We start from the raw sequence: 25,484 nt of genomic DNA, 5'->3' as shown, positions 1-25,484 counted from the left end.
TCCTTCGTGAACTCCACTGGCTCCCTGTCTCCCAACGCATTGATTATGAGATCCTCCTTCTGACCTACAAAGCCCTTCACCACCTTGCCCCCACTTACCTCTCAGACCTTCTTCTCCCCTACCAACCCACACGCACACTCCATTCCACCACAGCCGGCCACCTTGCTATCCCCAGGTCGAAGCTCCAGAGCTTCGGCGACAGGGCCTTCTCCAGGCTTGCTCCTAGGCTCTGGATGTCCCTCCAGCCACCCATGACTCAGAGTCCATCATTGCCTTTCAGTCCCTCCTAAAGCCCCACCTCTTTGACAAGGCCTACCCTTAAGCCGCCCCGAATAAGACATTTAATTATTACAGGTACTTCCTGTTGAAGTTTCTGGCTATAGGAGGGGAGGAGCAAAATGGAGGCGTGATCTGATTTGCGAAAGGAAAATCAAGCCTAACAGTGCATCAAAATCACAAATGGATTTGGCTTGAATGTTGGTGCTTACACACTGGTGCCTCCATTTGAACTGTGATGATATATTCTTCTGTAATCAAAACTGTCCTCAGACATCCCCTTGCTATTTTGCCAAGCTGACCAAATGATTAGATTGGTTTATTTTTCCTCCAAGCAAGATGGAAAAAGTCCCTGGAAATCAAGCAAAAGACTAGCAGACCAAACTATGTTTTTGATCCCAGGGACATATAAGATGATCAGAGTGACTCACAGAGTCCTAGCAAACATTGCCACGTAAGAGAGGGAAACGCGTCATAACACACACTAAGATGAAAAATTTCAGGAAATATCACCTCCTGCAGTAGACATCCAATTTTAACATTCAGAGAAAAATGAGATCCCACACAATGCACTTGCACAGTATCACTTTTTTATTTACATTTCCTAGGCACCTGCAAAGCAAACCCTAAATGTGTGTGTGCATTTCACTTTTATGATAGAGAAAAAACTAAGTAAACTTAAACTGGACACTTTAGCTGGATTTGCATAATTAAGGTCAAGGTAAACTATAGATTTTTCAGATATCTGCATATTTCTACATGTATTCTACACTACAAAAATGGAAGAATAATAGAACTATTGAAGGTAAAGGACAATCAGAAGGGTTGACTTGAGACCATCTATTCTGTGGCCCTTGTGGGAGATCAAGGCTTGGTTCTCAATGGAACAGGATTGGCTCATTCTGACATTGTCCTAATTGCTTTGAACCAATAGGATACTCAGATTTAATAGACAATTAAATGAATCCAAACACACTCAAATGAGAGGATTTACTCAGGCGCTGGGGGAAGAGAAACAGCTCACCATCCCATAATGGGTTTCTTGGCAACCAGCACTGACTGTACTATTATAAGAGTCTATCTGCACACCGTCCAAATCTTTTCACACCACATGTGCAGAATCTATTCAATTTATGATCAGCAACATATAATTTTATGTCTTGTTTAAATGGCAGTTTTCTTTTATCTTCACCTGTGCTGTGGCACCATCTTTCATGGATGGCTGAGAGAATTAATAGATTTAAATGTAAACATTCTCTGCCTCTCTGATCTGAGTGCTTAGAATGTCCATCAAACAGAATGACAGTTTAATGCTATTAATCCTGAGAGAGAGAGAGGGAGAGGGAGAGGGAGAGGGAGAGGGAGAGGGAGAGAGGTAGAGAGGGAAGAGAGGGAAGAGAGAGAAGAGAGAGAAGAGAGAGAGGAGAGAGAAGAAGTAACTGAACAGGGCAATAAGACTCTGGGGAAATTCACCCTTAATTAGGCCGGATTCAGAATCCATGGTAACAGATTGAGCTGTGAAAGGTCAGGGCCCTGTAGGCACTCGATTGGCAGCATGTTATCCAATATCAATAATTTTAGCTGTAAAACGGTGAAACTTGTACATGCTTTAACCCCTATTCCCCGACCACTGCCCTGGTCCAGAACCCACTGTACGTAGGAGACGTGTGTGTGTGTGTGTGTGCGAGTGCAAGTGCGAGAGAGAGAAAGAGAGAGAGAGGAAGAGAGAAAGAAGGAGAGAGAAAGCATGATAAAAATGAATAATTAGTACATTTACAAGGTGTATATCATCCTAAAGCACTGTGTTGGGATATCTCAACTCATCTGGCACCATTGTATAGCATCCACGTACTGGAGAGGAACAGGGAGGCGGGGATGGAGGAGGAGAGGTAACGAGCTGTGTCTTAAATCGATCATCTGTCAAAATAGCCAGGATGTTATATAAGGGCCAGACTGGGGTGATGGGAGTCAGATGTTGTGTGGTGCCTCTGGTGAAGTTACTGGTAGGAGAGCGTGGGAGTGGGAGGGTCAGTGGGGTGTGTGGGATGGGACGAGAGCTGTATGCTTACCTCTGCCTGTACTGTAGTGCTGCAGTTTGTCACTGTATATAGTCTCCTTCATGTACGATCTCTTCCTGCAGCAAAGAATCAGCGAAAGACGGTTATGTAACCATATTTGACAATATAACGGCACTGTATTAAACGTTTGTAATATTACCATTTAATTCCTGGGATGCATAACCCCTGAACATATTCCTGGTAACACCAAGTATGAGCAGTGACTAAGTGATTGTTACCTGCTGCAGACAATGGAGATGGCCACCAATGACACAAGGAAGACCACTCCTGCAGCCGCTGAGCCTGCAATCAAAGGCAGCTGCTCCCTCAGCTCCGACTTATACTCATCTGCAACAAAACACACACAGAGAGAGAGAGACAGAGAGAGACAGAGAGAGAGAGGGACAAAGAGAGAGAGTTGAAGGCGAGGTAAAAGAGGTCAGAGAAAAGGTGTGAAAAGTGAAGCGGTGAGAGGAGAAGAGAGGAAAGGATGGGAGAGAAGAGAAACAGGAGTATTGGAACAGTTAAATGGTATTGGGACAGTGTCAAAATATCTTTCTTTACTGGCTCTGTGAAATACACAGACATGTGGGCTAGTATCTGTGCAGACAGACAGTCCCTCAGAGTGACACATAGCTTCCTGACACAGCTAATCCCCTTACACACTCAATAGGAGTCAGAAGAACGCCTGCTAATCTCAGCACAAATGCTCTATTACGTGTCAGAGGGATAGTTAAGAAAGTAAACAGGAACACCATACATTCATATGTATGGATCGGATTAAAAGGATGTGTTGCTGTTCTGTCATTTCCAACTGAATCATACATTCTCCAGTATTTATCCATATTCATTCATATAACCATTAATATTTTGTTTTGAATGAACAGCATCCTTTTTCATATTATGTTGTTTCCATATGGGTTATAATTGTTTATACCATTTTGTGGAAGCTTTCAAAATAGTTCCTAGCAATAACAAATATTGTAGACTTATTTTGGTGCAACATTTGCATAAAAGCGTGATTTTTTAAACTTTTTATTGGGTTCAGAGTTTTACAACTTTTCTAAGACTGATGACTCAACTGTTTTGTGGGGGAACGGATGCTGCTGCAACCCCAAGGCTTCAGCAGGCGCTGCTGCTAGAGATCCCTTAATGCCCTACACCACACTGTGAGCATGCAGGGGCTCTCTGTTGGCTGCTTTCCTACACTACACTATGCAGCTGTGCCACCTGCAAAGACTCACTATGGCTAACACCTCAAATGTGCATTTTCCCCCGAACAAAAGGAATTAGTCAGATGATAGGAACCAGCGCCATATAACCTAAAACACAAGGTCAAATCTACACTGGAGTTACTTACCAAGACGACATTAAATGGTGGCCTAGTTACAGTTTTGACTTAAATCGGCTTGAAAATCTATGGCAAGACTTGAAAATGGCTGTCTAGCAATGATCAACAACCAACTTGACAGCTTGACACATTTTTTAAAGAATAATGGGCAAATGTTCTTCCACTTTGACATTACAGAGTATATTGTGTAAATCGTTGACAAAAAATGACAATGAAATCCATTTTAGTCCCACTTTGTAACAGCAAAATGTGGAAAAAGTCAAGGGGTGTGAATACTTTCTGAAGGCACTGCAAATACATGGCTCTGGTAGGAACTACTTTGATCCGGACATTGACTTTGGAATATGTATATTAAAAATAAATCCTAATATCAAGGGAATGTGTTTTATAAAATATTTTCATCACCTGCTCTGCGTCGACACATGCCAATGTATTGAAGTAATGACAGTTAATGTTTTAAGTTATTACTATATCCAATCTCCCACACCCAGTCCACAGACACAAAGACCCGCATGGCGGTGTCACACGCACACACACACACACACATACACACACGGAGCATACCATCTGTCAGGGTTTGGAAGCACTGCTTGCTGCTGTATTTGCCGAAGCCTGCCACCGTCCTGGCACGGACCTGTACCACGTACATGATGCTTGGCCTCAGGCCCTCCACACGGGCAGTGTTGGTCTGGCTCCGCACCATGGTTGAATTCAACTCAGTGTGGTCCTGTAACAATCAGGGAGAGATAGAAAAAGAGGGGAAAAAGAGCTAGAGAATATTACATCTGTTCATCACACTGGGCTTGCAGCTTTTAGGCAGTGGAGTATCACAACTCGAGTCAACCCCTAATCCTAATACACACACTACATACTGCCCTGTGTGCTTAGATAACAAAATGGCCCCTTTTCCTCCTTATGTTTGTGTATGAGATTATACTGGATGGTGGATTTCCACATTGGCCTCCACTGTTGCACTCTTTAAACAGCCATAGAGGTGAATTAGGCTTTTCACATACACACAGTATATAATTTTAGAATAATTTTAATTGGGCCACATAAAATAAATAGGGACATCGAGCAATGAGTGGGGTGTTGAGAAAAAAGAGTTCCAAACAACATCCCCATATTAGATCTTTCATCATGCTGCAGCATATCGGTAGCTGATCCTGGTTTTAGAATCCATGCATAGACATATTCATCATCAATCATCAACCAGAGTTACCACACACATCTCTCCTTTCAGATCGTTGGCTCATCACAACACACCTTTTCACTGGCATTGTGTGTGCTTGGAGAGCTCATGGCATTTGCTTTTCTTTCTCTGTTTGCTTTAATCCCTCTCTGTCTGTCTCTCTTTCCAGACTCTTCCCTCTGTGGAGGGATGAGAGCAAACAGGAGCAGGAGGTGGAAAAACACTGAGACGTGTCCAGGTTCACCTCAGACCAGAGTGAAGGGATACAGGGAGAAAATAGCTTGTGTGAGATGTGGATTGTATGCTCTTTTTTTTTTACAGAACACATGAGTCTATGTACATGTCCAGCATGTGTTTAGTAAGTGTTTAGTGAGAATGTGTGACTTCGTATTTGTCAGGTTAGGTCTGCTGGTTTGTATAAAGACTGAACGCATTTTCAGTCTGGACCATAGAAACAGTAAGTATCCTCCATGGTGGTCATTTATAACAGGAAAGATGTGTGCATACACAGCAGACACACAAAAACAGCCAACCCACAGAGACAGAGAGAGACAGAGGAAGGAAGGGAGCGCTCTCCTCAGCTAATGGAGGCTCTGACCTTCCTCTATCAGAAGAAAAACACTGAGCAGAAATTAGATGCAACTTCACCCCTGAAATATAGCTGCTTCCTCGCTCAGCCCATGCCCTCCCTAAATGACAAGGTCCAGTGCAGAATTAGATATGGGGGACTTTGTATAATGCCTGACTTTCCTTAAATGCCCAAGGCCACTTATCTCTATTCCCCAGAAATACCCAGCGAACCGCCCTTTACCCATCTCCCAATCCCATCCCTCTGAAACCCCAACCCATCCTCCCCTGGCCTTATCCCCCCCCTGGCATTCTTAAAGATTTGTGAGGGGTGTAGACTCCTAGAGCTGTGGAGGGGGACTGTGAACTGAACTCTCAACAGCCTAGCAGTGTTCAGCCTGGCAGTGTTCAGCCTGGCAGTGTCCATGGCACTTCAGTCAAAGCTGACGGATGAAATATGCCTTGTTGGCCCTTGCCATTTCACTTTCAATAGCAGACTCCACCTTGCCATCACGCCAATATTCTCACTGCTTATCATCACACCAGCTTTGATGCTCAGCAAGAAGGCCAAGATGGCGTCCACTACCTCAGCACAGGCTAGCAAATGGAATTCTTCTCACACAGGCAGAGAATGCGGAATGGGGTTTGTACTCGGACCGAGTAGAGTATTACATAATAGGATATTGTGACAGGGAGTGCTGACATTATCAGTGTGCTGTCCCACCGGGAAACCAACCTCTTCTTCACTGTCTGCAGGAGGAAGAAAAAGACCTTCGGTGGAATAGAGATTATCTTATATCTGCTTTCATTGGCCAATTGGTGCAATCCAGGCCCAATCCCAAATCAAACCACCCCCAAGGCTCCAGACATTCCCTGGAGAGTGCAGCTGGGCGACTGGCATTTAACACAGAAATACTGGACGGGGGGTGGTGAAACTAGGAAGGGAGTGGCAGACAGGAAATAGCATGTTACACTGGCCCTCCATACATAATTATCATATTCAACAAGCATGAACCCTATTTGTGGGCTGTGTTCTTTTTTGTATGAAAGATGTGTAGTTCTCCACAAAGCATCATGCACACTGTGGTGGTACTCTTTGATGATGTCATGATTTCAAAAATTATTTTGATCATCTTTACTTTTTGCTCTGACACATTTTCCTGCTGCCCAGACAGAGGTGATAAAGCTATAGTATTATATTAGGCAGACCAGGTAGATAAAAAAGTATGGAAATAGAACAAAGCGTTCAAACTCGTATTCCTGCAATTTGATCCAGAATTCTCTTCATTCTTCTCTATGGGGGAGTGTAACCTGGTCCTGGGGTAATAGTATAATGTATTATTCTCCTTCCAAGCCCAGTGTTGTGTGTGTGGGGCCATCTTCTCTGACTCTCCACCCTGAGGACTCTGGTTTTCTCGTCATCTCTTCTTTGCAGTATGGCTGCGGTCCAGGTAAATATCCCTATCCCCATCTCCACGATATTACTATTGTGTCTCTGAGGAAATTAGTTTGTTCAGCACTATGTTGTGTCTATGGAACCACTGTGGGAGTCCTGAAATACAGAACCACCTCAAATAAACCTGTGACTTCTGCTGTGATGAAAAAGGTGTGTCTCTATATTTAAATATAACTACTGTCTCAGGACAGAAGAGAAATACAGAAACTGCCAAAGCTCCCCCTCACCTTGAAAGCAAAACATTTTTGCTGCCCGCCCGTGACAGTGAAGAGAAAAACATTTACGTTTTAAAGTTAATTTCCTGCAATTCTACACATTTTGCCATGGGGCGGAGAGAAGTTTTTGTTATTTTATAACTAATTTCATGCCATTCTACTCATTTTGCCATTGAGCGGAGAGAAAAATTTGCAATTTTACAGCTAATTTCCTGCAATTCTACACATTTTGCCATAGGATGGAGGCAAATGTTTGCAGTTTTTAATATGATAACTGATGATCAATCGGCCCATGCTTACTACAAGTTTAGATAGCTGGCCCCTAGACTAACTTATCAATCTAAAATAAATGGCTAACATGGGCTAATTGAGTGACTGCTGATTGTCCACAGGCATACTAAAGGTTTGCCCATCCCAAATACAGACATAGACAGACAGATTAAAACAATTGTGGCCCTGTCCATTAAAAGTAAAAATGCTAAAATTGCTAGTTGTCTTTGACATACAGAACACTCAATATCTTTAACGCAACTTAGCCTGTTTAAATAGGCCAACTACAGTGTTGCTAGCCTCCCTCTTCTCGTGCTCTCACAACTGGACATATGAAGTGCTTATTAATAACAACCTTTCACTGATTGCCAAGAAAACAACAAAGTCATCAGAGGACAGAGAGGGTTTTGACCAAACTCTCTGAAAGAGCAAATTTGACAGCATTATGTTGGATAATATACATTATTACAGTAAATGCAGTCTTTATGAGAGTACAGTGCTGTCAACACAGCCTTTTCAATAGAAACCACAAGTGACATCCTATCCATTAACTCCATAGGTATGACCATACAATATGAGAGAGGAAAAGAAGAGAGCCAGAGAAGGATACTGACAGAAGGCTGTAGAGGTGCAGCAGGCAGAGAGAGAAAATGAAAAGGAAATGGACACAACAATGGAAAAACAGTGTAAATCAATGAGAAAGAGGGAGATACAGTGGGGGGGAAAAGTATTTAGTCAGCCACCAATTGTGCAAGTTCTCCCACTTAAAAAGATGAGAGAGGCCTGTAATTTTCATCATAGGTACACGTCAACTATGACAGACAAAATGAGAATTTTCTTTCCAGAAAATCACATTGTAGGATTTTTAATGAATTTATTTGCAAATTATGGTGGAAAATAAGTATTTGGTCAATAACAAAAGTTTCTCAATACTTTGTTATATACCCTTTGTTGGCAATGACACAGGTCAAACGTTTTCTGTAAGTCTTCACAAGGTTTTCACACACTGTTGCTGGTATATTGGCCCATTCCTCCATGCAGATCTCCTCTAGAGCAGTGATGTTTTGGGGCTGTCGCTGGGCAACACGGACTTTCAACTCCCTCCAAAGATTTTCTATGGGGTTGAGATCTGGAGACTGGCTAGGCCACTCCAGGACCTTGAAATGCTTCTTACGAAGCCACTCCTTCGTTGCCCGGGCGGTGTGTTTGGGATCATTGTCATGCTGAAAGACCCAGTCACGTTTCATCTTCAATGCCCTTGCTGATGGAAGGAGGTTTTCACTCAAAATCTCACGATACATGGCCCCATTCATTCTTTCCTTTACACGGATCAGTCGTCCTGGTCCCTTTGCAGAAAAACAGCCCCAAAGCATGATGTTTCCACCCCCATGCTTCACAGTAGGTATGGTGTTCTTTGGATGCAACTCAGCATTCTTTGTCCTCCAAACACGACAAGTTGAGTTTTTACCAAAAAGTTATATTTTGGTTTCATCTGACCATATGACATTCTCCCAATCCTCTTCTGGATCATCCAAATGCACTCTAGCAAACTTCAGACGGGCCTGGACATGTACTGGCTTAAGCAGGGGGACACGTCTGGCACTGCAGGATTTGAGTCCCTGGCGGCGTAGTGTGTTACTGATGGTAGGCTTTGTTACTTTGGTCCCAGCTCTCTGCAGGTCATTCACTAGGTCCCCCCGTGTGGTTCTGGGATTTTTGCATTTTGACCCCACGGGGTGAGATCTTGCGTGGAGCCCCAGATCGAGGGAGATTATCAGTGGTCTTGTATGTCTTCCATTTCCTAATAATTGCTCCCACAGTTGATTTCTTCAAACCAAGCTGCTTACCTATTGCAGATTCAGTCTTCCCAGCCTGGTGCAGGTCTACAATTTTGTTTCTGGTGTCCTTTGACAGCTCTTTGGTCTTGGCCATAGTGGAGTTTGGAGTGTGACTGTTTGAGGTTGTGGACAGGTGTCTTTTATACTGATAACAAGTTCAAACAGGTCCCATTAATACAGGTAACGAGTGGAGGACAGAGGAGCCTCTTAAAGAAGAAGTTACAGGTCTGTGAGAGCCAGAAATGCTGCTTGTTTGTAGGTGACCAAATACTTATTTTCCACCATAATTTGCAAATAAATTCATAAAAAATCCTACAATGTGATTTTCTGGATTTTTTTTCTCAACTTGTCTGTCATAGTTGACGTGTACCTATTATGAAAATTACAGGCCTCTCATATTTTTAAGTGGGAGAACTTGCACAATTGGTGGCTGACTAAATACTTTTTTCCCCCACTGTATAGAGGAAGCTGAGAGAGCCAGAGGGAGGCTAGGGCGATGGAGTGGATATAAGGTTAGAGAGACCACAGGGCAGCCCTCACTAAGCATGTTTACTACCTAATGATATAAAGCTGAGAGGCTATGTGTGCTGCCGCTACTCAGTGGAGAAGAGGCTGTGTGGAGGAGCCACAGGTTAGACAGGGTTGGTGAAGGACCCAGACTGAGAGGACACCTTTCACACAAACTAGGTCCAAGCACGCCAGTATCCTAGCAACCCAGTGCTCTGTGCTCATCCAAAGAAGACGCCAGTTAAACGCAATTAATGGATAATTATCAAGGTTGCAAAGGCATTCTCAGATGCAATGAGGGGAATGACTCAAACATCAGAGTGGACAATATAATTAGAGTAAACGTGTCAAGTATAATGACACATGAGTATTGAGTCCCATGGGGAAAAGGATAAAGGCATAAAGGCTAATATTCTCAACAAGCTTGGTAGACCAATACCCGTCCAGAAGATTCACCCAATAGAGACAACCTTCTGGGTGTCTTTCCATTGAAGGTAAAGTAGATGCCTCTGGTGGACATAATGATCTGCTCAGGTATTTTAGTTCTTATTACAGACATCAATTATTAAAATGTTGTCTTACCTTTTCATAGTACCTCAGTTCATAGTCCAAGATGATTCCATTGGGCTGCTCAGGCTGTGGCCATGACAACGTGAAGCTCTTCATGGTGGAGCTGACCTGGTGCATGATGGGAACCATGGAGGGAGCTAAGGGAACAGGCAAAAGGGGCAAGGTCAACTGTATGGATGCTTCCTTAGTACTCTTTAGTATTGCAACCATCCTACATGTTTGATCAATGTTATGAAATAAAGGCCTTCTGTGCTGAAACTGTATGAAGCTTTGAAGCTTTTTTCCTTGATAGGAAGAAAGAACATGCTTGACTGAAGAGTCCCATTTAATTTAATGGCTTTTAAATCTCTTAGGAAACACTACAGATTTATGATGTCGTCATACCATTCCTTTAAGCAGTACTGAGGTATCCTTGGTCATAGTATTTCTATTACAACAATTATATGGCATCGAACTGAGCTCACTTTATAGCACATTTGATTTGTAGCCCTCCTTTCCCCTTACAGACAGAAATAAAGTTGAAATGCCCATTACATGTTTTATGAATTAAACCTCAGCCCATTCAATTTCCTCCCTCTCTCTCTGCTACCACCATAATCCCCCAGGCCACCATCTCCAACAACCCATCATCTTAACCCAGGGAGGGTGGAGGGCACGACAGCAAGCCCTAGACCAGGGATGGAGAGAGGAGTGTAGGATATTACCCCCAAAGCATTATTACACTTAATGGTGTATCTGTTTGTATGTTTGTCTTACAGCCCGACAGTTCTATGTGACTGAGCATCCTTACTGTAGCAGCGGCAGGGAGAGTTGGTAATGTTGAGCGGCTGTCTGTGCACTGCTGCTCTGGCTGATAGAAGCGTGGATAGTCATCAGTCAGCGAGAGGAGGCTCTCTGGCTTTCTTTCACGCACCGCTGCTCCAGCTTTGCGCCACGTTATCAATTACGCTGAGCCTGGCTAGCAGTGAGGCAGCAGTCTACAGGCCCCCAGCACATCCTATCATTCAGACCGTTTCAAATGTGCTGCTTTCCTTGCCTCAAATGGCCTGATTTTTATTCTATTCAATTCAATTCATTTTTTATTTCATTTGCTGATTTGGTTTTTGGAATATGAGATATGGTGCTAGATTTTAGTGAGTGAAACTCTAGCTAAGTGGATTGGAATCTCCCTAACACAAATGTTTTATATTTTTGGAGCACACAGGGTTTATGGTGAGGGGTGAACGATTCAGGCCAAACCCTATTACTATGACAAGTAATGCAATATATACTGTGTGTGTGCATGTGTGTGTGGTTGTACTACAAGGAAACTGTGGGGGTATTTCACCGGTCTCCACAAGGAAAATGTGGGGGTATTTCACCGGTCCCCACAAGGAAAATGTGGGGGTATTTCACCGGTCCCCACAAGGAAACTGTGGGGGTATTTCACCGGTCCCCACAAGGAAAATGTGGGGGTATTTCACCGGTCCCCACAAGGAAACTGTGGGGGTATTTCACCGGTCCCCACAAGGAAAAAGGCTATTTTAGGCTTAGGGGTTAGGTCTAGGGTTACAATTAGGGTTAGGTTTAGAATTAGGGTTAGGGTTTGAGGTTTAGGGTTAGGAGTAGGGTTAGGTTTAGGGGTTTAGGGTTAAAGTTAGGGTTAGGTTAAGGGGTAGGGTTAGGGTTAGGACTTAGGGTTAGGGGTTAAGGTTGGGTTAGGTTAAGGGTTAGGGAAAATAGGATATTGAATGGGAATCAATTGTTTGGTCCCCACAAGGATAGTAAAACAAACGTGTGTGTGTGTGTGTGTGTGTGTGCGTGTGTGAGAGTGTGTGTGCTGTGTGTGTCTGTGTGTTCCCTATCCTCTATGACTGTGGCTGGCACTAGGCTGAGTGAATTAGGAGCCAAATCAGAGAGGAATAAAAAACACTGTCAGTTCTCTAAGAAAATAAATCTGCCACGCTAGACTAGACTTCATGCTCAGCTCAGAATTATGGCTGTCTGAGTTACAGCCCCAAAGCGGATATTTAAAAACTCTACAAAAAAGCCATCTGACATTTCCTCTACTAAGTGTGGTGACGCATCCCTGACATAAAAAGACATGCGTCTGGGTTGTTGCTCTTTCAACTGCTGTTAACTGCCTCAACCTCCACTGGCAAGCCGTGAAATTCAATAGTTTGTTGCTAATACTTACAATGCATGTTTTTTTTCTGATTGTCATGCTGAAACTATCAATACGATGTTGCCCCTGACAAAAAAAGGACTCCAAAATCTCCATAAACAATGACACTGAGTGAGGCCGATGTTAAGTTACTACAGTGACATTGAGGTCTTCATCATCATTTTTGAAATATTGGGCTTCCTGTAACCGATCCATTTTTATTGGCCGAGGTAAACTAGCAGAGCTCTCAAAGGCCTGCCTCAGCGTGTTGCTATTTTTATGTCTCCAAGATGTGTGTGGATTTACAAGGAGAGAAATGTGTAGAGGAGGATTTGAACAAGCAAGATAGGGTGGTAAAACTGTCAGAGTTCCAATCTCCTGAGCACCCTCATAAGGTAAGAATGTCCCACAGAAGCAGGATCTCCATATCCCAAGACCGCTTCCCACAAGAATAAGGCAGAGCTTGTTTTTGGAGGAAAAGTACAAAGATAGTTCTTCACATATATCAGACAAAACAATGTTACCTTTTTGTCAGATAGGCTTCATCATTAGGAAAGTCTCATTAAGGCCAACGATTAATGTAATGTTGAGGATGTCCCCATTTCCTTTACCAATTTGGATCAAAACAACATGAATTGAAAGTATTTTGGTCGTACTACAATTTGTTTTTGTCCTTCTTTCTCTGTATTTTCTTTCTGAATGCATTGTTCTGTCTCTCTCGCTCTCCCTCTCTCTCTGTGTGAATGTTTTATAGCTCTAGATAACGCCTCTACTCAGGCAGAGGAAGTGTGAAGCATCAGGGATCCCTCACACAGAGACAGATAGTCCTCCTGATAGCCAGACATAGCCTGTCATCTTGCCTAGTGCAATATTTCCATCTGTTTCTTGTTTTCTTATTTACCAGACGTTGGTTCAGATGCAATTTCCAAATGTCCTGATAGGGCACAGGAGACAAACTGACCAAAACACAAGAGCATGGCTTTCTGTGATAAGATATTAAATATAGCTAACTGCCAGTGGCTACTGTAGCTATACTTGTACCTTGATTTTATTCCATATTTTCCTGAGGTGTTTACTTATGTGTAAATGGTGGCAAAGAATACAGTCACTGCAAGCGTTTCCTGTCTCATCCCCCCAAAAATGTTACCCTTATTTTACCAGGTAAGTTGTCAGAGAACACATTCTCATTTACAGCAACGACCTGGGGAATAGTTACAGGGGAGAGGAGGGGGGATGAATGAGCCAATTGGAAGCTGGGGATGAGTAGGTGGCCATGATGGTATGGGCCAGATTGGGAATTTAGCCAGGGCACCGGGGTTAACACCCCTACTCTTACGATAAGTGCCATGGGATCTTTTAGTGACCACAGAGAGTCAGGATACCCATTTAACGTCCCATCCGAAAGATGGCCCACTACAAGGGCAATGTCCCCAATCACTGCCCTGGGGCATTGGGATCTTTTTTTTTAGACCTACTGGCCCTCCAACACCACTTCCAGCAGCATCTGGTCTCCCATCCAGGGACCGAACAGGACCAACCCTGCTTAGCTTCAGAGGCAAGCCAGCAGTGGGATGTAGGGTGGTATGCTGCTAATGGTGTCATGGGTGAATGAGCTGTATTAAGAAAGTACTGACCCCTATGACTCTGCAAAATACTGGTGACATGGGAGGATGGGACTAGCTGATGCAGTGATTCTGAATCTTCACAGATTAAAAACGGCAGGAAAATATATTCCATGAGAAATTGAAAAGCAGTTTTACTACTGTAGCAAGCAATGTCTATGAGTAAGCGTCTGAAGCTGTTCAATGATTAGTACAGTTTGTGAAAGAGCTATGACAGATTTTCAGCTTCGGAATTCAAGAGTCTGTCTGATGGATCCAAATACTCTCAAAGTGCCCACTGATGGAACAAAGAACAAAGTATCTCTCTACAAATTGACAAGATTTACTAGTCTTTATGAAAAAAATCCAGAAAAATGCATGTCAAAAATGTTATAAATTGATTTGCATTTTAATGAGGGAAATAAGTATTTGATCCCCTCTCAATCAGAAATATTTCTGGCTCCCAGGTGTCTTTTATACAGGTAACGAGCTGAGATTAGGAGCACACTTCTTTTTAAAAAAAAATTGATTGTAACTTCCATTAATGTAATTGTCTGCATCACTTCCAATCCCCCATGTTTTTATATATATACTCCCCTTTATTACTTTTCAACCCCGCCATCCTTTCCCTACTTGGGGTAAATTAGTGAACAACAATGCTTAGGCCTCTACTTCCAGCTTATACTTACTATCTACATTTTATGGACACAGTCAATTTTACAATAATTATATTTTGTTTGTTTTTTTCTCCTGAACTTCTTCTACTCTCAACCTCTCCGATCATTTTCATGATGTCCATCCGGTTTGCTTCTATATGCCATATCTTTCTAACTGTGCTCTTTCCCAAAAGCTCCCAACATACAACCTATATACTTATTATGGACACAGTATGCGTACATTATTAGTTATCTTGTTATTATTTGTTGTTAGTTGTTATTAGTCCCATCCTTCAACTCCATTCAACACCTCCCATCTATCTCTTAACACCATCCATATAGGATTTCTATTTGCCATATATATTTCAACTGTACTGTGATGTTTTACAGAAGTTCTGAACCTTTCTATTCTCATTGTTTCTACAGATTGTGAATTAAAAATAAACATTTTTGCTAAAAGTATTATTATATTATTGATCGATTGACTATGACTTTTCAGATCACCCAGTAATGCTATCTGCAAGGTTAGCTCCAGGTAAATATTGCAATCCTTTAGTCATTCCTGGACCTGTCCAAAAACAAGCTACAAATGGACGGAACCAAAACAAATGATCTAATGATTCTGTCTCTTCACAGCAAAATCTGCAGAGCTGGGAAGATTGTATCCCCTATATAAATAACATTCTATTGGTAGCAAGAATTTTATATAATAATTTACATTCTTAAGGGAGTGCTCCTAATCTCAGCTTGTTACCTGTATAAAAGACACCTGTCCACAGAAGCAATCAATCAATCAGATTCCAAACTCTCCACCATGGCCAAGACCAAAGAGCTCTCCAAGGATGTCAGGGACAAGATTGTAGACCTACACAAGGCTGGAATGGGCTACAAGACCATCGCCAAGCAGCTTGGTGAGAAGGTGACAACAGTTGGTGCGATTATTCGCAAATGGAAGAAACACAAAATAACTGTGAATCTCCCTCGGCCTGGGGCTCCATGCAAGATCTCACCTCGTGGAGTTGCAATGATCATGAGAACGGTGAGGAATCAGCCCAGAACTACACGGGAGGATCTTGTCAATGATCTCAAGGCAGCTGGGACCATAGTCACCAAGAAAACAATTGGTAACAGACTACGCCATGAAGGACTGAAATCCTGCAGCGCCTGCAAGGTCCCCCTGCTCAAGAAAGCACATATACAGGCCCGTCTGAAGTTTGCCAATGAACATCTGAATGATTCAGAGGAGAACTGGGTGAAAGTGTTGTGGTCAGATGAGACCAAAATCGAGCTCTTTGGCATCAACTCAACTCGCCGTGTTTGGAGGAGGAGGAAGGCTGCCTATGACCCCAGGAACACCATCCCCACCGTCAAACATGGAGGTGGAAACATTATGCTTTGGGGGTGTTTTTCTGCTAAGGGGACAGGACAACTTCACCGCATCAAAGGGACGATGGACGGGGCCATGTACCGTCAAATCTTGGGTGAGAACCTCCTTCCCTCAGCCAGGGCATTGAAAATGGGTCGTGGATGGGTATTCCAGCATGACAATGACCCAAAAAACACGGCCAAGGCAACAAAGGAGTGGCTCAAGAAGAAGCACATTAAGGTCCTGGAGTGGCCTAGCCAGTCTCCAGACCTTAATCCCACAGAACATCTGTGGAGGGAGCTGAAGGTTCGAGTTGCCAAACGTCAGCCTCGAAACCTTAATGACTTGGTGAAGATCTGCAAAGAGGAGTGGGACAAAATCCCTCCTGAGTTGTGTGCAAACCTGGTGGCCAACTACAAGAAACGTCTGACCTCTGTGATTGCCAACAAGGGTTTTGCCACCAAGTACTAAGTAATGTTTTGCAGAGGGGTCAAATACTTATTTCCCTAATTAAAATGCAAATCAATTTATAACATTTTTGACATGCATTTTTCTGGATTTTTTTGTTGTTATTCTGTCTCTCACTGTTCAAATAAACCTACCATTCAAATTATAGACTGATCATGTCTTTGTCAGTGGGCAAACGTACAAAATCAGCAGGGGATCAAATACTTTTTTCCCTCACTGTAGGAGTGTAAATGTTAATATGTTGCCCACATTAGCTGATTTATTTCATGCCATTAAATCTGCACCTCTGTTTGAATTCATGGCTCCCACTGACTCACTCTCCTAAAGACTTTCTCAGACATTATTCCCTACAGTTGAGAATGCATAAACCGTAAAAGGCAATGGTAAATTAATGTGTAATACCATATTTTACATTTAACTGAAACGTTCTAAGAAGTAAGCTGATCTTTGGTTGGTGGTAAATCAGGTATGCATGAGAATACACACCACTGTGTCTGAGAGGAGAGGAGTTACAGAGTGGTGCATCAATCAGGGTTCCTGTCAGCTCTGTCACTCCAGCCTGAATAAGGTCTAATGGTCCCTTCACTGAACCACAACTAACTCTCTCCTCAACAGAGATTTCCTTTACTCTGAACCGTCGGGGTGGCACTATTTCAACCAATCTCCCATCCCCTGTGACTCCTCCAAAAGGACAGTGGTGTCCACTCACACCATTACCCTTTCAATATAGCCCAGGGAGCTTCCAACCTTATCTTGCCCAGCGACCCATCCCAGGCAAATTGGTGACCCAGGGACCCCCATCATAAGTTAGCAAAATAAAAAATCCATGTCTTGTCTTATCAAATCAAATCAAATTTTATTGGCCACATGCGCCAAATACAACAGGTGTAGACATTACAGTGAAATGCTTACTTACAGCCCTTAACCAACAATGCATTTAATATTTAATAAAAAAGTAAAATAAAACAACAACAAAAAAGTGTTGAGAAAAAAAGAGCAGAAGTAAAATAAAATAACAGTAGGGAGGCTATATATACAGGGGGGTACCGGTGCAGAGTCAATGTGCGGGGGCACCGGCTAGTTGAGGTAGTTGAGGTAATATGTACATGTGGGTAGAGTTAAAGTGACTATACATAAATCATTAACAGAGTAGAAGCAGCGTAAAAAGATGGGGTAGGGGTGGGGGGTAAGTGCAAATAGTCTGGGTAGCCATGATTAGCTGTTCAGGAGTCTTATGGCTTGGGGGTAAAAGCTGTTGAGAAGTCCTTTGGACCTAGACTTGGCATTCCGGTACCGCTTGCCGTGCGGTAGCAGAGAGAACAGTCTATGACTAGGGTGGCTGGAGTCTTTGACAATTTTGAGGGCCTTCCTCTGACACCGCCTGGTATAGAGGTCCTGAATGGCAGGAAGCTTGGCCCCAGTGATGTACTGGGCCGTACGCTCTACCCTCTGTAGTGCATTGCAGTCGGAGGCCGAGCAGTTGCCATACCAGGCGGTGATGCAACCAGTCAGGATGCTCTCGATGGTGCAGCTGTAGAATCTTTTGAGGATCTGAGGACCCATGCCAAATCTTTTCAGTCTCCTGAGGGGGAATAGGCTTTGTCGTGCCCTCTTCATGACTGTCTTGGTGTGTTTGGACCATGATAGTTCGTTGGTGATGTGGACACCAAGGAACTTGAAGCTCTCAACCTGTTCCACTACAGCCCATTGATGAGAATGGGGGCATGCTCAGTCCTCTTTTTTTTCCTGTAGTCCACAATCATCTCCTTTGTCTTGGTCACGTTGAGGGAGACGTTGTTATCCTGGCACCACACGGCCAGGTCTCTGACCTCCTCCCTATAGGCTGTCTCATCGTTGTCGGTGATCAGGCCTACCACTGTTGTGTCGTCGGCAAACTTAATGATGGTGTTGGAATCGTGCCTGGCCATGCAGTCATGGGTGAACAGGGAGTACAGGAGGGGACTGAGCACGCACCCCTGAGGGGCCCCGTGTTGAGGATCAGTGTGGCAGATGTGTTGTTACCTACCCTTACCACCTGGGGGTGGCCCGTCAGGAAGTCCAGGATCCAGTTGCAGAGGGAGGTGTTTAGTCCCAGGATCCTTAGCTTAGTGATGAGCTTTGAGGGCACTATGGTGTTGAATGCTGAGCTGTAGTCAATGAATAGCATTCTCACGTAGGTGTTCCTCTTGTCCAGGTGGGAAAGGACAGTGTGGAGTGCAATAGAGATTGCATCATCTGTGGATCTGTTGGGGCGGTATGCAAATTGGAGTGGGTCTAGGGTTTCTGGGATAATGGTGTTGATGTGAGCCATGACCAGCCTTTCAAAGCACTTCATGGCTACAGACGTCAGTGCTACGGGTCGGTAGTCATTTAGGCAGGTTATCTTAGTGTCCTTGGGCACAGGGACTATGGTGGTCTGCTTGAAACATGTTGGTATTACAGACTCAGTCAGGGACATGTTGAAAATGTCAGTGAAGACACTTGCCAGTTGGTCAGCACATGCTCAGAGTACACGTCCTGGTAATCCGTCTGGCCCTGCAGCCTTGTGAATGTTGACCTGCTTAAAAGTCTTACTCACATTGGCTACGGAGAGCGTGATCACAGAGTCATCCGGAACAGCTGGTGCTCTCATGCATGCTTCAGTGTTGCTTCCCTCGAAGCGAGCATAGAAGTGGTTTAGCTCATCTGGAAGTCTTGTGTCACTGGGCAGCTCGCGGCTGTGCTTCCCTTTGTAGTCTGTAATAGTTTTCAAGCCCTGCCACATCCGACGAGGGTCAGAGCTGGTGTAGTACGATTCAATCTTAGTCCTCTACTGACTCTTTGCCTGTTTGAAGGTTCGTCAGAGGGCATAGCAGGATTTCTTATAAGCGTCCGGGTTAGAGTCCCTCTCCTTGAAAGCGGCAGCTCTACCCTTTAGCTCAGTGCGCATGTTGCCTGTAATCCATGGCTTCTGGTTGGGGTATGTACATACGGTCACTGTAGGGACGACGTCATCGATGCATTTATTGATGAAGCCAGTGACTGATGTGGTGTACTCCTCAATGCTATCTGAAGAATCCCGGAACATGTTCCAGTCTGTGCTAGCAAAACAGTCCTGTAGCTTAGCATCTGCGTCATCTGACCACTTTTTTATTAACCGAGTCACTGGTGCTTCCTGCTTTAGTTTTTGCTTGTAAGCAGGAATCAGGAGGATAGAGTTATGGTCAGATTTGCCAAATGGAGGGCGAGGGAGAGCTTTGTATGAGTCTCTGTGTGTGGAGTAAAGGTGGTCTAGAGTTTTTTTTCCTCTAGTTGCACATTTAACATGCTGGTAGAAATTAGGTAGAACTGATTTAAGTTTCCCTGCATTAAAGTCCCCGGCCACTAGGAGCGCTGCCTCTGGATTAGTGTTTTCCTGTTCACTTATGGCCTTATACAGCTCATTCAGTGCAATCTTAATGCCAGCATTGGTTTGTGGTGGTAAATAGACAGCTATGAAAAATATAGATGAAAACTCTCTTGGTAAATAGTGTGGTCTACAGCTTATCATAAGATACTCTAACTCAGGCGAGCAAAACCTTGAGACGTTCTTAGTATTTGATTTTGTGCACCAGCTGTTGTTTACAAATATACACAGACCGCCACCCCTTGTCTTACCGGAGTCAGCCGTTCTATCCTGCCGATGTAGCGTATAGCCCGCTAGCTGTATGTTGTCCATGTCGGCGTTCAGCCACGACTCGGTGAAACATAATATATTACAGTTTTTAATGTCCTGTTGGTAGGATAACCGTAATCTTAGGTCATCTAATTTATTCTCAAATGATTGAACATTGGCTAATAGGATTGATGGAAGAGGCAGTTTACTCACTCGCCGTCGGATCCTTACAAGGCACCTCGACCTACGTCCACGATATCTCTGTCTCTTTCTCATGCGAATGACAGGGATTTGGGCCTTGTCGGATGTCTGTAGGATATCCTTCGCGTCCGACTTGTTGAAGAAAAAATCTTCGTCCAATACGAGGTGAGTAATCGCTGTCCTGATATCCAGAAGCTCTTTTTGGTTATAAGAGACGATGGCAGAAACATTATGTACAGAATAATCAAGTATTTAAAAATGTTTGCTGACCCCCAGCAGTAGCTCTAGGGGTCCACGGACCCCGGTTGAATAACCCTGATCTAGCCAACTCATTCAGCTAGAATCCTTAATTGAAACAATAACAAAGCGTTCGCCCCGTGGTCCCGCCACTGTTTTGCTAAAAAGCTATGGGATGGGGCTGGAGAAAGGCTATACAGTGTTTGTTTACACCTAAGATGTTTACACTTTGAAATAAACCAAGCTTATATTTTCAGTTCTGATGTGGTACGACAGTTGAACTAAGCTCATGAGGCATTTATAAGTTATATTCTTCAAGAATCAATGGGTATATATCATTCATTTATACATCCAAAAATGGATGCAGCAACTAAGGATTCTAGCTTTAAGGTAACTATCTAAATACCCATCTCCTCCATTGCTTCTCAACTCCTTCTTCTATTCTAAACATATGACAGATATTTCCCTACAGAGCCATGACATAAAATGCTTCTTCTCAGGGACAGCTGAAATGGCCCAATTACCTGGCAACAACACAATGGCTCTGACCAGTTTTCTGAAGTGAAATTAAAAGCTTACTCATTACCACTGCAGCCGTTTTTACAAAAGACAATGGCATTGGCTATTTGGTGTATCTATTTATTTATCTTTATCCATCTGTCAAGTCGAGCACTTACCTTGTCACGCAAGATGATGGGGTCTATTAACTCTACTAGGTAATAAATGCCATTTACGTTCTCATTTCCCCCGCTTTCCTCTAATGTGAAGTGATCAAATTAATCACAAACGGCATAGAACGTTCCATTTTGGCCAGGCATTAAATCTGTCCGCTTGAATCCTGTTTCTACAAGCCAATGTTCAGAAAGTATTCATACCCCTTGACTTACTGTACATTTTGTTGTGTTACAGCCTGAATTCAAAATGGATAAAAATATTTTCATTCTCACCGATCTACACACAATACCCCATAATGACAAAAATGACATTTTTGCTAATTTATTGAAAATTAAATATCTCATTTGCATAAGTATTCACACCACTGAGTGAATACATGTTAGAATCACCTTTGGCAGCGATTACAGCTGTGAGTCTCTAAGAGCTTTGCACACCTGGATAGTACAATATTTGCAAATTATTCTTTAAAACATTATTCAATCTCTGTCAAGTTTGTTATTGACCATTGTAGGACAGCCATTTTCAAGTCTTGCCATAGATTTTCAAGCCGATTTAAGTCAAAACTGTAACTAGGCCACTCAGAAATATTCAATGTTGTCTTGGTAAGCAACTTGTGTATATTTGACCTTGCATTTTAGGTTCTTATCCTGCTGAAAGGTGAATTTGTCTCCCAGTGTCTGTTGGAAAGCAGACTGAACCAGGTTTTCCTCTAGGATTCTGCCTGTGCTTAGCTCTATTCCGTTTCGTTTTATCCTAAATAACTCACTAGTCCTTGCCGATGACAAGCAGCCACCACCATGCTTGACAATATGAAGAGTGGTACTCAGTGATGTGTTGCCCCAAACATAACACTTTGTATTCAGGACATAGAGTTAATTTCTTTGTCACATTTTTTGCAATTTTACTTTAGTGCCTTATTGCAAACAAGATGCATGTTTTGGAATATTTGTATTCTGTAAAAGCTTCCTTCTTTTCACTCTTTCATTTACTTTAGTATTGTGGAGTAACTACAATGTTGTTGATCCATCCTCAGTTTTCTCATTTCACAGCCATTAAACTAAGGACCTTACAAATAATTGTATGTGTGGGGTACAGAGATGAGGTAATCATTAACGCTAAATGTCCATGCAACTTATTGTTAAGCACATTTTTACTCCTGAACTTATCTAGGCTTGCCATTCATGAGAATGGCGCCGGAGGTGATGGCCGCCGTTTTACGGGTTCCTGACCAATTGTGCTATTTTGTGTAGTTTCTTTGCGCTTTATTTTTTACTTTTTTTGTACATAATGTTTCCGCCATCGTTTCTTATGACCGAAAAGAGCTTCAGGACATCAGAACAGCGATTACTCTCCTCGAACTGGACGAGGAATTTTTTTTTATGAGTCGGACGCAAAGGATATACAGTACTGCTCCTCCCGGACCAGGCCCAAAGCCAGATGCCTGGCGAGACTGCATCGGCAAGTGGATAATCCGCCTTTACCCTCCACGCGGTGTCCCGTGTAGCTCAGATGGTAGAGCATGGCGCTTGCAACGCCAGGGTTGTGGGTTGGATTCCCAAGGGGGGCCAGTATGAAAAAAATGTATGCACTCACTAACTGTAAGTCGCTCTGGATAAGCGCGTCTGCTAAATGACTAAAATGTAAATGATATTCTACTGGCGAACGTGCAATCACTGGAGAATAAACTCGATGAGCTCCGTTCGAGACTATCCTATCAAAGGGACATTAAAAACGGTAATATCCTATGTTTCACCGAGTCGTGGCTAAACAAGGACATGGATAAAATACAGTTAGCTGGGTTTTCCATGCATCGGCAAGAAAGAACAGCAGCCTCCGGTAAGATCAGGGGGGTGGTGTATGTTTCTTTGTCAATAACAGCTGGTGCGCAATCTCTAATATTAAGGAAGTCTTGAGTTTTGGCTCGCCTGAGTTAGAGTACATCAAGATAAGCTGTAGACCAAACTATTTACCAAGAGAGTTTTCCTCTATATTCCTCGTAGCTGTCTATTTACCACCACAAATCGATCCTGGCACTAACACCGCACTCAACGAGCTGTATAAGGCCATATGCAAAGAAGAAAATGCTCATCCAGAGGCAGCGCTCCTAGTGGCCGGGGACTTTAATCCAGGAAAACTGAAATCTGTTTTACCTAATATTTACCAGCATGTCACATGTGCAACTAGAGGGAAAAAATATATAGATCACCTTTACTCCACACAAAGAGTCACGTACAAAGCTCTCCCTTGCCCTCCATTTGGCAAACCTGACCATAACCCTATCGTCCTGATTCCTGCTTACAAGCAAAAACTCAAACAGGAAGTACCAGTGACACGCTCAATACAGAAGTGGTGCGATGAAGTGGATCCTAAGCTACAGGACTGTTTCGCTAGCACAGACTGGAATATGTTCCGGGATTCATCCGATGGCATTGAGGAGTATATCACATCAGTCACCGGCTTCTTTAATAAGTACATTGACAACGTCAAATCAAATCAAATCAAATTGTATTTGTCACATGAGCAGCAGTGAAATGCTTACAAGTCCTTCACCAACAATGCAGTTTTAAGAAAAATAAGTGTTAAGTAAAAAATAGATAACTAAAAAATATAAATAATTAAAGAGCAGCAGAGGCTATATACAGGGGGCACAGGTTAGTCGAGGTAATTGAGGTAATATGTACCTGTAGGTGGAGTTAAAGTGACTATGCATAAATAATTAACAGAGTAGCAGCAGCGTAAAAGAGGGGATGGGGGGGGAACAACGCAAATAGTCCGGATAGCCATTTGATTATCTGTTCAGGAGTCTTATGGCTTGGGGGTAGAAGCTGTTAAGGAGCCTTTTGGACCTAGACTTGGCGCTCCGGTACCGCTTGCTGTGCGGTAGCAGAGACAACAGTCTATGACTAGGGTGGCTGGAGTCTTTGACCATTTTTAGGTTCGTCCTCTGACACCACCTGGTATAGAGGTCCTGGATGGCAGGAAGCTTGGCCCCAGTGATGTAATGGGACATACGCACTACCCTCTGTAGTGCATTGCGGTCAGAGGCCGAGCAGTTGACATACCAGGCAGTGGTGCAACCAGTCAGGATGCTCTCGATGGTGCAGATGTAGAACTTTTTGAGGATCTGAGGACCCATGCCAAATCTTTTCGGTCTCCTGAGGAGGAACGGGCTTTGTTGTACCCTCTTCACGACTGTCTTGGTTTGTTTGGACCATGAAAGTTTGTTGGTGATGTGGATACCAAGGAACTTGAAGCTCTCAACCTGCTCCACTACAGCCCCGTCGGTGAGAACGGGGGCGTGCTCGGTCCTCTTTTTCCTGTAGTCCACAATCATCTCCTTTGTCTTGATCACGTTGAGGGAGAGGTTGTTATCCTGGCACCACACGGCCAGGTCTCTGACCTCCTCCCTATAGGCTGTCTCATCGTTGTCGGTGATCAGGCCTACCACTGTTGTGTCGTGGGCAAACTTAAATGCAGTCATGGGTGTACAGGAGGGGACTTAGCATGCACCCCTGAGGGGCCCCTGTGTTGAGGATCAGTGTGGCAGATATGTCCAGTTGCAGAGGGAGGTGTTTAGTCCTTAGCTTAGTGATGAGCTTTGAGGGCACTATGGTGTTGAACGCTGAGCTGTAGTCAATGAATAGCATTCTCACGTAGGTGTCCTGCTTTAGTTTTTGCTTGTAAGCAGGAATCAGGAGGATAGAGTTATGGTCAGATTTGCCAAATGGAGGGTGAGGGAGAGCTTTGTACGCATGTCTGTGTGTGGAGTAAAGGTGGTCTAGAGTTTGTTTTCCTCTGGTTGCACATTTAACATGCTGGTAGAAATGAGGTAAAACGGATTTAAGTTTCCCTGCATTAAAGTCCCCGGCCACTAGGAGCGCCGCCTCTGGATGAGCATTTTCCTGTTTGCTTATGGCCTTATACAGCTCATTGAGTGCGGTCTTAGTGCCAGTATCGGTTTGTGGTGGTAAATAGACAGCTACGAAAAATACATATGAAAACTCTCTTGGTAAATAGTGTGGTCTACAGCTTATCATGAGATACTCTACCTCAGGCGAGCAAAACCTTGAGACTTCCTTAATATTAGATTTCGTGCACCAGCTGTTGTTTACAAATATACACAGACGGCCACCCCTTGTCTTACTGGAGGCAGCTGTTCTATCTTGCCGATGCAGCATATATCCCACCAGCTGTATGTCATCCA

At 43.5% G+C, this 25,484-nt stretch overlaps 1 protein-coding gene across 2 annotated transcripts in view; it reads right to left on the bottom strand.

Annotated features, from left to right (window-relative positions):
- LOC311130584 (ephrin type-B receptor 1-like) overlaps positions 1 to 25,484 on the bottom strand; it is a gene marked incomplete at its 3' end in the record, with an annotated part of 197,843 nt that overhangs the window by 28,112 nt on the left and 144,247 nt on the right. For both annotated transcript variants that reach the window (XM_084163356.1, XM_084163357.1), the window contains exons 6-9: positions 10,312 to 10,436; positions 4,249 to 4,411; positions 2,573 to 2,681; positions 2,346 to 2,410 (exon numbers count right to left, since the gene is read on the bottom strand). In XM_084163356.1, the coding sequence (XP_084019482.1) occupies positions 2,346 to 2,410; positions 2,573 to 2,681; positions 4,249 to 4,411; positions 10,312 to 10,436 (462 nt within the window). The remainder of the gene's footprint in view (positions 1 to 2,345; positions 2,411 to 2,572; positions 2,682 to 4,248; positions 4,412 to 10,311; positions 10,437 to 25,484) is intronic.

This window comes from Coregonus lavaretus (assembly GCF_964263955.1).
Source record: "Coregonus lavaretus genome assembly, chromosome: 6".
Classification (NCBI taxonomy): Eukaryota; Metazoa; Chordata; class Actinopteri; order Salmoniformes; family Salmonidae; genus Coregonus; species Coregonus lavaretus.
Note: the sequence above shows the minus strand (reverse complement) of the source record. Positions and strands in the feature narration are given on the sequence as shown.